Source organism: Zingiber officinale, chromosome 5A (genome assembly GCF_018446385.1).
Source record: "Zingiber officinale cultivar Zhangliang chromosome 5A, Zo_v1.1, whole genome shotgun sequence".
Taxonomy (NCBI): Eukaryota; Viridiplantae; Streptophyta; class Magnoliopsida; order Zingiberales; family Zingiberaceae; genus Zingiber; species Zingiber officinale.
The window spans coordinates 107,511,088-107,528,834 of NC_055994.1; the positions used below are offsets into that span (position 1 = coordinate 107,511,088).

General features: G+C 38.0%; 1 protein-coding gene across 1 annotated transcript; it reads right to left on the reverse strand.

The window, feature by feature from the left end:
• Positions 1-1,906: 1,906 nt before the first annotated feature.
• On the reverse strand, positions 1,907-13,544 carry LOC121981347 (T-complex protein 1 subunit alpha-like). The gene is made up of 17 exons (XM_042533812.1): positions 13,375-13,544; positions 13,199-13,263; positions 12,638-12,727; positions 12,458-12,544; positions 12,312-12,371; positions 12,102-12,152; positions 11,901-11,996; positions 9,829-9,894; positions 9,275-9,492; positions 7,349-7,445; positions 6,096-6,182; positions 4,613-4,747; positions 4,425-4,529; positions 3,030-3,158; positions 2,844-2,947; positions 2,382-2,472; positions 1,907-2,194 (listed from the first exon to the last, which is right to left on the reverse strand). Exons 1-17 carry the CDS (start codon positions 13,445-13,447, stop codon positions 2,108-2,110), a joined length of 1,641 nt encoding a protein of 546 aa, XP_042389746.1. The 5' UTR covers positions 13,448-13,544; the 3' UTR covers positions 1,907-2,107.
• Positions 13,545-17,747: the final 4,203 nt, after the last annotated feature.

The window sequence follows — 17,747 nt, forward strand, 5'->3', positions numbered from 1 at the left end:
GCAAACGGTCACTGGAAGGCGCCTTTAATAGCTTGAAAGGCGCCTTCGTACTGTTCATGGAAGGCGCCTTCCAAGCCATGAAAGGTGCCTTCCATACGGCAGATCAGCTCCGTTGCTGATCTTTTTGCGTGGGTGATACTCCGACTAACCGGAGTTGAGCTCACTCAAACCCAACTCCGACTTTCTCCTTGAGCAGTCTTCCCCCCGATTTCTCGTCCCTCGGACCGCCGCACGCGTCTTTCTCATCCGTCGGTGTACTCTTTCGCAATACCTTGTCTTTCAAATGCACCGAGTCCGTCGACTCCCTTCCTGTGTCATCCTTTTTACTGACTGCGTCTTCCGCTCGACTTCTTATGTTTCTAAATTCCTGCACACTTAGACACGAGGATCAAATACACGAGATCTACTTTAACTTGATTGATCACATCAAAATTACTATAAAGTACTTACAGCTTCAAACAACAGTTTTAGATCATCCCTTTGACGCCTTTCCGCTTCCATTCCATGCCAAAGCTCGTTGTTTTAGATCGTCCCTTCGATGACTTTCTACTTCCATTCCATGCCAAAGCACCAACACTACACACCATACTGCAGAGAGACATCAAAGTGCTCATCTATGTTGGATCGAAAAGAATTTAGATATCTCTACAATTACATGATATTGTCCACTTTGGGCCTAAGCCCTCATGGTTTTGCTCTTGGACTCTCCCCAAAAGGCCTCATGCCAATGGAGATATTTTTTCTCTTATAAACCCATGATCTTTCCCATGTGTTTGCAACCTTGCAACCCCAACAATCCCTCCCCCCCCCCCTCAAACAAAGGACCATAGGCTTCCCACGTCCGATCCTCGACCCACCAGGTCTCCTTGCCCCTCGGTCCACCCGACCTACTAGGACTTCCTGCCTGATGTCTGGTTCTCTTGATCTGAACATAGGAGCCCCCACTTTCTTTGTTCGAGGTCAATATTGTACCCACATGACTCAATCAGACCATAGCTCTTGTGCACAGTCAGCGGTTAAACCTTCTGACAGTCCGGGCTCTGATACCAATTGTTGGATCGAAAAGAATTTAGATATCTCTACAATTGCATGATATTGTCCACTTTGGGACTAAACCCTTATGATTTTACTCTTGGGCTCTCCCCAAAAGGCCTCATGCCAATGGAGATATCTTTTCTCTTATAAACCCATGATCTTTCTCATGTGTTTCCAATATGAGACTATGTTTGCAACCTTACAACCCCAACCATCTACGCTTCGATGACTCAAAAACGCTATCGTGCTTAAGCTTCAACAACACAACTGTGACACCACCATAAGCTTAAACGAGTCAAGCATTTGATAACATTTAGTAGTTGCAACTTTGTAATCTTTTCTTTTATACGAATCTACTCTAAGGGTCAATTTGGTTGTTGCACCTCTAGATATCTAACCTCTCCCATGGAATGAGCCACTAGACTAAGACAAATGCACTCATAATTTATCCTTTCCAAATAATATGGACAGTTAAAACGACGACGTCACTTTTGCCCCAAAAAAATACCATCCAAAGGTGGACTATTCGTAAGTAACAGATGATTCCCATACAAGTTCAAATTTCACATTGAAAATTTTCGAACGGCCACGAAACTCGTACCGCTAGTCATGTTGACTTGTCATGCCAAGATCTTCCCAGATTATCTGTGAAATCGAGCCATCCCCCGACCGCCTGACTAGTTGGACCCAAAGCACAAGTACCTAAATTAATTTTTAAAAAAGTGACCATTCAAAACAATTCATTTCAGCTTAAAATCATGTTCACATACTAAGTCGACTTATCCAAAATACACTTCTTTATCCAAACCGTTAAAACTAATATAAGAAAAAAAAAACAGGGTAAGTACTTGTACGGAGTTTTCAATTGCGATGCGACTTGCAGAACTTTTCCTCATTAGCCATGATAACGAAGTTTGAGTAACCATCCTGAAGGAATAGGAAATGAAAACATACTACAGAATGGCGTTTAATGTAAACAATTTATAAAATAAAACTGCAACAAAAGCTACGAGATGATTGGAAAAAAAAGGGGGGCAAAATGCAGCAAACTTGCTTCCACCATCGCAATGATCTAATCATCTTCGTTCGCCAGCTCATCTTTGACAAGCTTAATCATATCGTCAATGCGCAGAATTGTTATAGCTGCCTCGGTTGCGAACTGCAATGAAAACAAGACAAATAATATTCTTATTTACTCTAGTTTAGTTTTTTGCATACTTGCTGAATCACATAAAAGTGAAGCACTGTTCAATTACCAATTAAAGATGTTTTACCTATAGACATGTTGGATCAACCATTGACACTCCCAATAATAAAAGCATTTATAAGTCGCATATGTTCATTACCTGTATGATCTTGACTTTGCTCATCGCTGGCTCAATGACTCCAGCTTCAAGATTGTTTCGTATTGTACCCTTGGACAGGTCCAGTCCCATGCTGTATACAAAGAACACACAAGAATACAGTGAGCTGTAAACAAATTTTCACAACTTATAACCACCAAACAATTGGAATAAACAAAGTGAAGAATAATTTTTTAAAAAAATCATGATATTGAACTGAAAAATACTCTTCCACCCATTTTCTAAATATTAATGATGAAGTGACCACAAACGTCATTTGTGAAATTACAAGAAAAAGGAAGATAAACAATCAACACCAACTGCTACAAGTGGGTAGAAGAAAGGGCTTTACATTATCAATGGAATTTCGTATCAAATATGTTCTTAAACAAAAATAGGCAAGCAACAATTGTTTCATTAGCATCTCAATGTGTAAAAAACACACCAAAAAAAATCCTCTGATACCTTGATAGGTGCTGCTTATCAGCTTTGGTTTGAGCAGTGTGGTGATAAGCTCGAAGTTTTGCAACTAGCTCCGTCGCATCTTTTGCAGCATTAACAGCTAACACCTGCTGCACAAACTTAAGATTAGTATAAAGGCTATATATAAATATTTAATATATAATGTATATAATTATATAAAAACACAACCTTTGGTATAATTAGAAGAGATTCTGCAAACTCTGCAATTGCCAGCTGTTCTCTAGATCCCAAGGTTGTAGCGAGGTATTCCAAATAAACAGACAGAGCAGACTCAACAGCACCACCACCGGCTACAACCTATATCGGATTAAAATACAAAGCTTGTGTGAAACCCAAATCAAGCATGATTTCAAGTGGTCTGTATCCAACACAATTTAAATTTCTGTTCTAGTAACAGATCAATCACCTGTGCCAGCATAGTTATAATAGATACCAACTGAGACAGAGCATGTGTTAACTGATATTGTCTTGGTGCAATAAAGACAAGAAAATTCTCTTCCAATGGTTTATCCTTCAATTTCATTTGAGGGGGATAAAACACTAGAAAAAATGGGAGGTAAAGTGAGGAAACACCAATTTAAGTAGTAGCAGCAATGAAGAAGTGTGATGGCGGAGTCAGAGAAACCAACGTGAATCCATATATTGCGCCTTATGATTAACTCAGAAATCTTTATGGGCATGTGAACAATATACTTCTAAATGTGAATGTTCTAGAAGCAGTATTTAATCTAAGACTTGGAAAATTAAAAATATGATGCTGGCATCCTACGCATGAAACTCCTTTTGAAACAAATAGAAAAGGATTGTAGGATTATAGATTATGAATTGACCTCAGCACAAGTTGAAGTGTGCTGATGCAAATCAAGTGTCGACATGGCATGGTACTGAAATTACACAACTCCAGCTAGAGATCCAAACTCAGGCTTAAAAAAAATATTTTAAGCCTCAATTAATAGGTTACTAATGTAGTAGGTTTAATGGAGTATATGCACGTGGGATTGACCTGATCCCGACACAACCTATTTGATTTATCTACATAAGTTGAATTAAGATACATCTAAGACATGTAAGTGTGCACCAGGGCTCAGCAGGATAGCAGACAGTGGCATAGAATGCACTTTCTGAAAGACTGAGTTGGCAATGGTTAATGGCATGCCCTACACAAACAATAGGTCGTGTAGGATGGTGCTAAAATGTTGGAATACATAGCGAAAACAAACTTCGAAAACCAGACCTGGAAAATAGAAGTGTTCCTCAAAAATGCAACAGAGTATCAGAGTCACCACTCTTTCAGGAAATATGAAGATCAAATTAGAGATTTGGAGTGGGAGCCATAAAATTATTCCAGACTCTAGCTATAGATGAAAAAGAATGACAAATCCTTACATAACAAAAAAAAAAAAAAGAGGAGATGAAAAAAATAAGGCCAAATGTAAAGCTCAAATGATTTTCTTTTCTAATCTCTTTTCTAATAATAGGCTTTAATCAAAACTAGTCAAACAATTAACTTTTAGGTAACAAAGAAGCAATAGTCATCTGTAAGATTTTGATGGTATGGCTTACCGTATTTGACTCAAGGGTCCTCTTAACAATGCACAATGCATCATGTAAAGCCCGATCCATCTCATCAAGCATGTGGTCATTAGCACCTCTAAGAATCAAGGAGACCTGGTGCAGAATTTCCATGGTTAATATACAACATACAAGATGCTGAAAGTCACAAGAAACATGAGCAAGAAGAAACCGCTTACAGCACTGGAGTTCTTTGTGCCCTTAATCAAAATTACATCATCATCAGCAATGCGCTCCTCTACAACCTCATCAGCATGGCCAAGAAATGTTGCGTCGAATGTTTCTTCTCCTTCCATGTCAGCAAATGTGGTAACCTGCAACATCCAACATAAAGATCAACAAACAAAACCCTGAATTGCCTACAGATTCAAGTAATTGAAGATTAGAAGAGCGCAGTGAGTATGCACTAGATAAAGACTTTAAAATGTAAGAAATGCAGTGTCTTCCCTAAATAAGTCCAAGATATATATTTAGCAATCAGCATAAAACTAACAAAGTTGGATCACAAAAGTTTGCAAGATCAAAACCTGATAGAGATCCACAAGATTGAAACTAACACAATTAGATTCAACGGAGTCCATTGGGATTTTTTTTGCTAATAGTAGAATCCAAGGAACCTTTTCCATTTCATCTTTGAACAAACTTTCACTATATAAACAGGAGCTTATTTCCTTTGTTTCCTCCCTATCTCCTTGCACCGAAGGAATTCTTCCTTTACAATGAAAGACAATGGCATATCAGCTCAGCTAGATTTTTCCTAGACAACTTCCAACAAGATAGCCCATCATGCTAAATTACCTACACAGTAGATAACAATTTTAAAGAACCAGAAGGTGTCACTGCACTTTGCAGGGATATACAATGTAAACTGTCTTGAGTGGACCTATATGGACTATGCCAATGCAATACAAATAAAATAGCAAAGTCTCAGTGAAGAGAAACTAAACTCTTCCATATATTCACATCCATCTTTATATCAGTCAAGAATAAATCGTGAAAGTGACCTTTATCATTCTCAGTGGCAAACACTAGGTTATAACATATAATATAATGCAGTGTTTGATGCTCCTTTGTTATCCCCCTTGAACTGGCGCTGCACCATTTACATGGGTGATAAATGGTGCTCAACTTGATGGTGAGTTAGTTGCTATCAATATTTTGAGCCATAACATACTGTCTCATATGAAGCCAGAAAAATCTTGAATAGATAAGGCAACAATTAACTTAATGAAATTAAGTTGGCATCTGCAGTTGTCTCAATATTGAATTCCCACAAGTCCATATCCATAGTTGTCTAATAGTACTCTGATGCAAGAAAAAAAATATTACAAAAAAGATAAGTTAAAAAAGAGCGGACAGGAACCACATCGGTTGTCATTCTCATTAGTTCTTTCACATTTTACACTGTACCAAGTAAACTAGACACATACCCATGGATGAGTATAATTCAATTAAATAATTTATTACAGAAGACAAATAAAATTCTGAATGCTAAAGATTGCATGTATTTATACAAAAATTGTAAATAAAACAGCATTGAAATATGACATAAAAATTTTAAAATAAAATAAAATTTGTTAAAAACATTTTATGAATACAAGTTTATTGCTTTCCTAAAAAGCTATAAAAAAAACATTAGGAAAAAAACAATTAAGATCTTACCACAGTTGCACCAGTTGCTTTTGCAACATGGCGTAGATCCTCTTTCCGAACACGTCTCACAGCAATAGCTCCAGCTTCAACAAAATACTGCAATTAAATTCAATTCAGATGGTCAATCTCTGAAGGAGAAAAGCAGAAACCATAAGTTGAGATCTTATCTTCCACAAGATCCAGAAAAAAACAGCATAACACTTGTACATGAGGAGAATGCCACAATCATAATAGAATCCAGAAATGTTGTCAGACTTATAGTAGCAGATAAGTTTATGTTGACAGTGGATGAAATCAAAACAAGAATCAAAAAAGAAAAGGCCAATCTGAATATGTAGAGGGAAAAAAATCAGTAAACAAATGCTAAAATATGCGTGATACCCCATTATTGATGGTGAATGTATAAACACCTAATGATGATATCTTCTCATTTAAGAGTTTAAATATAGAGCAGCACAAAGTTTTCGGAACACTACACTACAGTATCAATACCATATCGTACAATAGATATTAGTAAATTATATTAATTATACTATATATTAATTAATTAATTACATAAAAAATAATTAATATGCAGCATGAGTGATCAATTAAATAAAATGATACATTAGATAGATAATATCAATTAATTACATTATAATTAGTACATAAATAATCAATACATATAAATAATATAAAAATATTAAAAAAGGGTCAAGGACTCTTGTCTTCCTTGTGCTTAGTCCACTGCCGCTCCGTGGTTGCTAAATCTGGCTGCTGGTAAGGCTCACAATATCCGAAAATCTCCCCCTCTAGTGACCTTACTGATTTCTCCTTCGCCAACATCACTAGATTTCTTTATTGATCAGCAATTCCTGTTCCTTCTTTTACAATATACATTCTCTTCCATGCTTTGAAGCCATTTATAGCTTCTCATATCTCATCTTCCCCTCCTCATGACCAGCAACATGATTCCAATCTTCCAGCACGGGTGTGCTACCTATTGTGTTTTGGTCAAACAACAGAATGAAAGTTTTCTGCCAAGCCACACAACATGGCTTAAAATTTCAATCCTTTGCTCTAATTTCAGAAGCTAGTATAGATTGTCGACCTAGGCTATGCTACTAAGCCATTTACCACATGATACTCCACCATGCCATTATCTGAAATGCAATGTAAACAAGAGCCTTTCTGACAAAGGTCATTCAAGCATAAAATTTACCTTCAAGAATTGAGTGAATACACATTAGCAAAAAAATATACTTAGCATAAGAAATACATGCCTTCAGTGACATATCATCAATTCCCTTGGTTGTCAGTACAACATTAGCACCAGATTTTAGAAGCTTCTGGATTCGCTCTTTTGTTATATCAGCTTCCCTGGGCAGTTTATATGATGCCATCAGTGCCTAGTGGGCTTCATATATATGCAAACTAGTGAACATGTATGATTCCAACAACCACAGCCCAAACAAGAAAAGACTGGAGTTCATAATTAAGGTAGAAAAATAAAGCACAAAGAAGAGACTAGCAGAGTACTGAAATTAAAGGGCTAACTGCCACAAAATTAATCACAAAAAAATCAAATTAATTAGAATAATCCTCAGTCAGTTAACCGAAATTAAAGGCAACAAACATTAAACCTGATGTGGATGTAGTACATGACTAGATTGCATAAAACTAAAAGGGAATAATCTGACATCTTATTTGGCAGATGTAACTCATGAATTCGGGTACAGTCTAGCATAAATACATAATGGCAAAGAACATGCACTTTCACAATATTAATACACAGTGTGGGAAAGTAAAGGTAACACAAAGTAAACTGATGTGAATGTAGTGCAAAAAGTGATTGTAAAACTAAAGTGATAATCAAATGTATCATTGAGCATGAATTACACATGAACTCTGGTACGGTTTGGCTAGAATTAGATGTGGAAGAGAATCAAACCCATTTGTTACTATATACACCAATGGAACAATTGATTATACTGAACTGATCATGAATGATGCAATCCATTGTTCATGAAGACTAATGATTTATAGACCACAAATTTTATGTGATCATATCCCTAGTCATGAAAAACAAAGGTACATGAAAGTGAGGTCTCAACTATTGTTCCATTCCAAAATTTCATTATTTAATCAGAATGGTATGATTTCAGTTCCATACCGTGAGTATATTCATTTGTTAAACATGGCTAATTCTAACAAAATTCAAAGCATTCCAATGTCAATTAAAATAAATGCTAGTCTTATGGTGCCCTTCTAATTAGCTTATTTGCCTATGAGTATAAGCATATAATTATAAAGCCAATTAAACGATACCAAACATCTCAACTATACCTTCACAATATCAAATTATTTTTTTTGCATTAAATTAAAGCATTGTTTCTTATAGCATTCTACTAAAATAAATCATATAAATTTCGAGCACTCCTATTAAATAATATTCAGTAAAACTGGTATTGAAATTGATTTGCAGGATGCTGCAAAAATGTAACTTAATTATTCAATGGGAACTATACTTAGATGACAAGGTACAAGATATTGATACATCTTTTCTTTAACTTTTTCTTTTGATAATCCTGGACACGGGTGGCTTGGGCTCAACTAATCCTGGAGGCGGGCGGCTTGGGCTCAACTAATCCTAAAGGCGAGCGCTGCCCCCTCCTGGATACATCTTTTCTTTAACTTTGATGTCACTAATCTTTGCTATTGTTGGTATCAAATAGGTTAATCTCCTCTTCACCTACTCTCATTTGAGTATTTCATCTCCTCTCCATAACCGGCCGGAAAAATTGCTATTGTTGATATTAAATTGGTTAATGTCCTCTTCACCAACTCTCATTTGAGTGTTTCATCTCCTCTCCATAATTGACAGAAAAATCGAATAAAGAGGAAGAGAATCTTTTGCCATAACCGTTCGGTCCTTTTCCTCTTTCCCTTCTCTTTTTTTAGTGTTTAATTATCTCCTCATGATCAGGAGACAAAATCAATGGATTAATAAATAGAACAAAATCTTCCTTACTATAAGAAGGGTACGGTTTAGTTGACCGTCACTAATTGGCTTGAAAGCATACACATAAGTACAAAAATCAGCAATGTAGGTGAAAGAAATTCAACCCATTACAATCAGGAAAATTATGTGTGTATGTGTAACAAGTCCAACAACAATGCACAGAATTCAAAATCCACATGTAAAATACCTTTCGCGAATTTTTTCAAGCTCTCTTGGATCAGTGACCAAGACTTGAATACCCATCTGCATTTTTGTCTTCTGAAGATTAAAATCAAGACAGACAATTTTTGCAGGAGAAACCCTAGTTGGCATTCCTTGAGCTGCACGGCCAGTATTTAAAGCATATCCATTTAGCAAGTAGCTATCTTTTGCACTTTTTCCATGGGCTTTCAAAATGTTTATGCTCTGGAGAACAAAGAAGGCACTTTTATTTTTATAGTAAAATGGAATGATGAAATGAAATAAACAAGCTAACACATATATAGATAAAAAAGAAATTAATTCCTTTCTAAATCTCAGTCTTGTCAAACTAAGTTTTCTTCAAAATTAAAACACTAGATGTAAATAAAATAGTTGGGATAAAGAAATTTTGCAAGTAATGAAAGTGAAAAAAAAAACCTCCAATGTACTCTTGAACATATCTGTCATATCAGATTATGCAAGTCGGTCGGGTTAACCATTGCAAAATAAGTTCAAACGGTTCTGCGGCAAAAGAAAGGTGGAACTCAAGTAGTTTCTAACCTTAATTGGGTATTTAACTTCTCCTCTTGCATTGGTCATCTTAACTGCTTGAACTGCATCAACAACCTAGAAAACAAACAGGGAAAAAGAATAGAGTGTAAAAATGCTTATTGCACAGAAAGCAAAAGACAAGAATCAACCTTCATGTTCATCTCTAGAGGAATTTTAGGTGGCTCCTAATTTCATGGGTATAAATAGGTTAATGTATTAATAGAATAACATATAGATAAATCGAATTGTGCAAGGTTACATAATTATTGGAAAGATTTCACAAATTGCCCATGTTGCACAAAACAATGAACCATGAAGACCATGAGACCAGCATTTGGAATTGGCTACACTTTAAAGACTAGATAGCTACTTGCATCCACATCTTCCAACTCACTTTTAATTGCATTAAATAAACTTCTTGCCTCCCTCTACCATCACAGCGTCAGCTCCAATCAATTCGCCCCCGGGGCTATGGCGGTAAGGGCGCTCAATTGTCTCCCAAACACCCATGGTTCAATTCCCAGCTACGGTGTATTTATTAGGAATTTTCTTCCAAATGGGACTTGTAACTAAGGGATGCTAGGCTTCTAGGCTGCCCGCCGCAAATGCTTCCCGATTTACCCTGGCGGCGGATGGAAAAATTCCGTGGGGTCGAGCCGGTCACCAAGCTCGATGTTACCCAACCTAGATAATCATTTTTTTTCAGCTCCAATCAATTCAACTTGGAATCTATTGACCTAAATTGGATAGGTTTGTCCATTTCCATCTTTTTTCTCTTATTTGAGCATTTATTTATGCTACACATAATTGCTCCCAGATAAATAGATGATATTTATTTGCTACAGACAATTGTATTTTCTTCATTTGTCTTTAATAAGTTGTGGTTCTCATCTTTATTATCATATTTTTATGCACATGTTATTCCCAATTACCCAACCATCCTACAATACCTTTTTACTCTCTACAGTGTTGCTTATCATATCATAATCAAATAAATCTCACCTGTTAAACAAAGAGACGCACGACAATCACATAATTAAGTTCATTTCCATTTTACTATCCGCTACTTATCCTATTAACAATATCTTCAGTAAGACAATTGAATACCAGATATAATATAACTAAAACCTTAATTGCAAAGGATCTTGTTTGTTTACTTGAACTAGCCCCTCAATTTTTTTTCTTACTAGTCAAGCTATATTTCAGTAATCAGTATGAGTTTTACTAAAGTCCTTTGGTTTCATAAAAAAAATTGTTTCCTCAAACTATAAAAAATATCAAGCAAATGAAGGTCACAAGTCAACCACATTATATCATAATATATACTATGATATGGTTACACATAGAAGCAAAAACAGGTAGCAAAGAACTATATTAGCCTAGAAACTTAGGTAAAGAGGAACCAAAAAATTCAAGTTTTATAATGTGTCACTAAGATAGCCCTATGCTGCAAGTTGTATCATGCCATACATAAACAGGGGCACTCAAAAAATTGATTGGCCAAGCAGATTCACACATCTCTTACAACCTGCACAATCCTCAGTTCTTAGTAAGGAAGCAGTTTGCTTAGCTTTACATCCGCCCAACAGTTTCTTTTCCATTACATCCGTAGGGCAAGCACGTATCAGATCGTAAGTCATTAGTACTTTAAGCTGATTATCAATAGTGATGTCAGTATGGAGGCTACTATCTGATGCATTCTCTTATTTAACCTTGCAGTGGATGCACTCAATCTTTACATAAACTTAATATACAGCCTTAAGCAATACCAATGTTCAATGATTTGTATTTTGAATGGTAAACCATATTAAATTGTGCACTGCTATACCATACTGGTTACATATGCTGCTTCTTGTATGCCATATAAATAGGTTTCTGCTTGACGGATCAAGAAGTTCAAGCTATCTAGGACCTTAGAAACTGGACAGAAATAGCACTTGGATCATTGCCTGTAATCAAAAGCCTAATCTTTTGGTGGTAGTGACGAGCACCAAACAATAACTGATATATCCACATACAGTCAGGTCAAAGGTAAGAGACAAGTTAAACAGAAAGACAAGAAGTAATTGTGTTGATCTTACCAAATTAGCAAAAAAGTCACTGTCAATTGCAATTAATTTCGAGGACATGCTTGTCTTTGCACAGTTTGTAAGAGATTCTTTGCCAAGTTTTTCAACCTGAATGTGGACATGACATCCTTACTAAACGAGCAGAGGAAATTGAAAATTGTACTATTACTTTGAAAGTATACAATATCGACAAACTAATTAACGGGTTCATACCTTTACAGAAAGCTTTTCTTCAACATATTTGCAAGCTTCTCTCATTGCAAGCTATCAAGAGATATTGAGAAACATTAATTGGCATATTTTATAAACCATATACTTTGATATATATAAAAACTGAAATGCTTACAGAAAATAATTCTGCTATACGTGGGCTACTATTGAAGAAAAAGACACAAATATTTTAAAATGTTAGTTGTTCATTACCCTGAAGCCACTAATTATAGAAGTTGGATGAATCCTATCTCTCACAAGATCATTTGCTCTCTGTAACAAAGGATAGCAACCCATCAACAATTCACATTATAATGTAAACTGCGAAAGGAACTCAATAGGCACAATCTCTAAGCCACCTTAAGTAACTCAGCAGCAAGGATAACCACTGATGTTGTCCCATCTCCAACCTCTCGATCTTGAAGTTCAGCAAGTTCAACAAGTACCTAGAATCATTGTTATAGTGTTAATAAACAATCGCCAAAATTTAAACCAACACAACTGAAATATGTGAATCACAACCAGGACCAGGTGTGGACCTTGGCAGCAGGATGCTCAACTTCTAACATCTTCAATATAGTTGCACCATCATTAGTAATTGTGACATCGCCAATGTCATCAACCAGCATCTAGTAGTTCACCATTAAATGCAAGCTTTATAAGAAATCAAATTATGAAAATCGCAGGCACTTGAAAATGCATGATATGCCAGGTACTAAAAACAAAAATAACCTAAAAGAAAAAAAAAAATAATCTAACTTCAGAACACCTTAGCAAGACATGATAGAGTTCCAAGATCTATTAAGTTGATGTTGGCATATCTTCTCTATAATTGATCAGATGCAAGTATTGAGCTTGTATTGTTTGCTAGGCACAGACATAATAATTGAACATTAAACAGGGCAATAAAGAACATTATGAGGCATCAATAAAACGGATTAGCTTCACAGTGTATAATTTCATAGTCCACTTGTATTTGAATTTGTTCCTTGTGTTTAATTTAGCCTAAATTTATAGGATTTACATTTACACAAAATAAATTTAGCCTAAACAATACATGATGGAGAAAAGACGAGTTGAGATTTAAGATCGGGCTTCACCTTATCGAGACCAACTGGTCCAAGAGAAGACTTCACGATGTTAGCAACAGCTTGGCACGCCACAACTATATCACCAGAGACATGGAAAAACAGGGAGTCAAGAAATGGAGCTAGAAACACACTCGTACAGTTAAAGCTGAGAGATGCCGAGACGAGCGAAGAATGAGAGAGCGAACCATTCTGGGTGCGGACGTCTTGGCCAGATTGACGCTCGCCCAGAATGTCGGGAGTCTGAGCAGCGATCGCCATTGCCGAAGCCGGGCGGCGGCAGTGGAGGAAAGCGAGATCTCTGGTCCGGAAACTTCTACCGGGAACGGGCAGGGTTTTAGGGTTCGACGCAAAGAACGTGCGAAGGAGACTTATAGGCTCACACAGACAGACACGTGGCTGAGTCATTGGATCTTGGTTAATTCGATTGGTCTTAAATCGTGTAGATGATGGTTGAAGAATCCGGCGCCGCGTGGTAAGAGGCACGGTCCATTTCTCAGATAGACGGGGTTTGGTAAATTATCCAAATTCGCCTTTCGTCAGAAAAAAATTATTCTCACTCTCTTAACTCGGTGGTTAATTCAATTGATCTTGAATCATGTAGATAACGTTGACAGTAAGAAGATTTTGAATTGAAAGTAGAAGATATCGAGTGATCCTGTGTATAAAAAAATAAAAAAATAAGGAGAAAAAGAAATTTAACAATCGAATCAGGGAGGAGTCTTCGACACAAACACTCTGACACTCAAGTCAAACAGGTGGCCGAGAGGAAAAATAATACATTGACTAGTGGAAAGGAATGGTCGGCTCTGAGTACATAATATTATATATCTATACCTTTATGAGGAGACGTCTTATATAGCATTAATTTTCTTTTGTGCACGAATATCAATATATTTCTAAAAAAATGGCCGACCATTCTGACACCCTAACGCCTTTCCAAAAATAAACTCACCTTCTCTGCGCTTTGCCAAGTAGAAGCTTCCAACGTAAAAACTTTCCAAAGAATATTCCCCTAATTCTCTGATAATCATTACGTAAAATGTTTAAAAAATATATTAGGTTGTTGGGTTGATGGATTCTTAATATGTTTTGCTAGTAAGTCAATTGAGTCCCCTTTGTCGTCCGATCGGACTTCGCTCATGGATGGGATTGGGTCGGCTAAAGAATGGTGACCCTCTCGAAGACTCGGCTTCCACTCGGCCTCTTCGCTTGGCCAAAGAATCCAGTCGAGTTGTATGCCTATCACATCCGATTGGATGATCCCATCGGTCAGACCACTTAGTCGAGACACATAACTTAACTTTGGAAGACATTCATATAACTCAAGATTTTCTCGATCCTAAGGGACTTGGGATCTGATCAGACCAGCAATCCGATCAGTTAGACAACTTGGCCAAGACATGTAACCGTGTTAACCCTGAGTATTGACCTCTTCTTGACTTTGAGCGCCACGTCAGTCAACTCTTTGACCCCAACTTCGAGGGTCGCCATTATTCTCCATGTCATAAGCCCCCCACCCTTCAAGTTTAGTCAAAGGAAGTTGCAAGTCCGACTAATTAGACACTTATGTTTCTTGTGTCTCTCATTCTCCAATCGGATGATCGATCCTTGTTCCATAGCTCGGCTCAAGTTGATGTCATACTGGCATCTTGAAAATTGGGCACGTCACTTACCATTAATCCTTAGTATAATGAACACACCTTTTTATCATAAGCATGCTTACCGTCTCTCATCTCTAATAGATGCGGCCTATATCTTTCCGCCACGTGGCACACGCTTGTGAAAAGAATCTCTAAAATGACAAGATACTGTTGAGATTTGATGTGACCTTTGTCGATTCAACTTCAATGATCCAGATTAATCCTCTCTCCTTTAACATCAAGATTGGGCGGTTGTAGGAGGTCACCCCTAGGGTTTTTAAGCTTTACAACATTTGATACAACTCTTATCATTTTTACATTCTCATCTTTGTCTTCTTCTTCGCCTTCTTCCTCACCTTCCTTTGCTATTGCCAATTATTGTTCCCGTTGCATCTTCCCATCGTAAATTTATTTTCCTTCCCTTCTTCGTTCACTCTTCCTTTTCCCCATGGGCAATGTTCCTCCCACCGTCATCCATGGTCTCTAGTACACTTCCACGACCTCTGACTTCAACGGCGGGGAAGTGGATCAAATGTGACTCACCTGTAATCTCCCCCACGACCACCACATTTTCATCTTGTCTGGCTATGATAGCCCCAACCTTCCCCCTGCTAGCTACCTAAATTTTTTCAAGTATCAATTCTTGGTCGGCCTTCATTTTCTCTTATATCCCTTCTTCACTGAAATTTGCAGCTACTTTCACATTCCACTCCAATAGTTAACGCCCAACTCCATTAGGCTACTATGTGGAGTCATCATCCTATTTCTCTTGTACTAAGTCTCCCTAAGCCCCCGAGTGTTTTATTATGTTTATTATCCCAAAAAAATCTAACTCAGGTGTGTTTATCCTCCAAGATCGAACGAGCGCTATTTTCTTTGATAAGATATCCACTTCCATCAAAGGTTGGAAGTCTCATTACTTTTATATCTGACTAGTCCCTCTAATAGTCTTCTCGATCGGCTGGCAAATGGACTTGCCCTTAGCTCCCGAGCTATGTGTATTCCAATAGGAGTCGGCCTACCTCACTACCTCTATTTAGTTGTCCGGTCTGAAGTTCAACATTCACAAACTGCTCATGGTGGGTGTTATGTATATCTTCGGGCTTAACCCCATCCGAGTCCGACGCTTTGGTGAGAAATTCTACCTCCCTTTACTGTTTTATTTAACTATTTTTTTTTCTATTTTGCGGCCAAAATCATATGGAAAGCTTGCCTTAGAGATTCCACCAAATTGGATGATGAGGAAATAAATGGCCATGGTGAAGCCGAGTTAGCAAGCCACGGGCTTATGCCGATCGGCTCGACCGAGGAGTCAACTGATGAAGAGGGTGCCAATCAAGTCACAGGAAGTGACGCGGTAGCAAACACCGACGAAATATAACCCCCTGCCCTGCGACCTTCTCTGCTACCTATGAAGGTTCCCTCTGAATCTACCACCTCCGGAGAACCCCTGCTTCAACATCAATGATGCAAGAAGCGTTGATCAGCTACACCCGCACAACAAATTTCCTCTGAAACACCAGCTCCGCGTCCACCGTTCGAGCAGGGAGAGAGCTACTTCTCCATTCCTCAGGCACTCAAAGCTAACCCTCCAAATCTTGTTTCATCCGAGAGGACACCACCAATGTCCGCCCTGTCGATCGGAGTGATTGTGGCATAGCCTATCTCTTTTTTATCACCCCCTCTGATAAAACCATCGCAACCCCGCTCCCAAATATACTCTACCCCTAAATCAAAGTCCAAGTCCAGCTCACAAGGGTTAAGCGAACAACACAAGCCCAAGAAGATTAGCGCCACGCTCAAGCTACCTTCTCATGAGTGGCTCTGCACCAACCCTGCCGAGTCACTCGCCCCCCAGCATCTAATAAAAATACAAGGCCCATAGCTAAGACTTGGACGGACTCTTGGGCATGCACGGATGAGTAATCACCCGAGGAGTTGGTCAACTGTTTTTCCCAAGATGTCACAGGGGTAAACTCTTTCCACTGTCACATATTCATTTCTTTGTTATGTGTCGCACTAATCATTCATTGGTTCATTAGTTCTGTGTGGCTAGTTTATCACTTTGCTAAAAGATGGCGGAGTTAAGTCACTGCTGCCAGACTCTGCAAGGCTCGGCAAGAGGAGCAAGAACCTATCAAGGCTCTGTCGATCCTCTCTAAGTTAAAATGGCTCAATTGAAGAGCGAACTTGAGAGTCAATCCGAGTTATTGCTAAGAGGCGAGTAGACTCTTATAGAAGAAAAAGATAAAGGACACAACTAGACTGCCCATGTTGAGAGGCTCCAAAAGCAACTACAAACTTTCGAGTCTTGCCTCCGATTGGAGAACACTCAAAAACTTTGAGCCATAGCTGACTTGGACCTGAAAAACACTGAAGCCCGAGTCCTCTCCAAGAAGCTAAAAGAAATAGAGACCACTTTTACCTCCAAGCTGGCCGACAAAATAGTTGAACTGATGGTCAAGGACCTTCAGCTTGAAAAGAAGCAACATGCCCTAGACTCCAAGGATGTCGACTTGGAGGCCTTAAAGGTCGAGTTGGTGAGTTACAAAGTAGGGGATGTTGGGGTTGCAAGGTTGTAAACATAGTCCCACATTGAAAACACAAGGGAAAGATTATGAGTTTATAAGAAGAAGATATCTCCATTGATATGAGGCTTTTTGGGTAGAGCCCAAGAGCAAAACCATGAGGGTTTAGACCTAGAATGGACAATATCATACCATTGTAGAGATATCTAAAATCTTTTAATTCTAATAATTGGTATTAAAGCGAGGTTACTCTTCACGAGACTAACCGTCGAAAGAAGCATGAGCCAAAGTCATGATCAAAGATCGAACCATGTAGGTGAAACCTTGAACGAAGTAGGGGAGACCCTGAGCAGGTCAGTGACCTAATGCTTGAGGGGAGACCCTGAGAAA

Coding starts and splice junctions, on each gene's coding strand:
- LOC121981347 (XM_042533812.1), bottom strand. CDS start 13,447: ATGGCGATCGCTGCTCAGACTCCCGACATTCTGGGCGAGCGTCAATCT. Junction 6,183..7,348: donor TTGATGATATGTCACTGAAG/GCATGTATTTCT, acceptor ATTTAATTGCAG/TATTTTGTTGAAGCTGGAGC. Junction 3,159..4,424: donor GGACCCTTGAGTCAAATACG/GTAAGCCATACC, acceptor AATCCGATATAG/GTTGTAGCCGGTGGTGGTGC.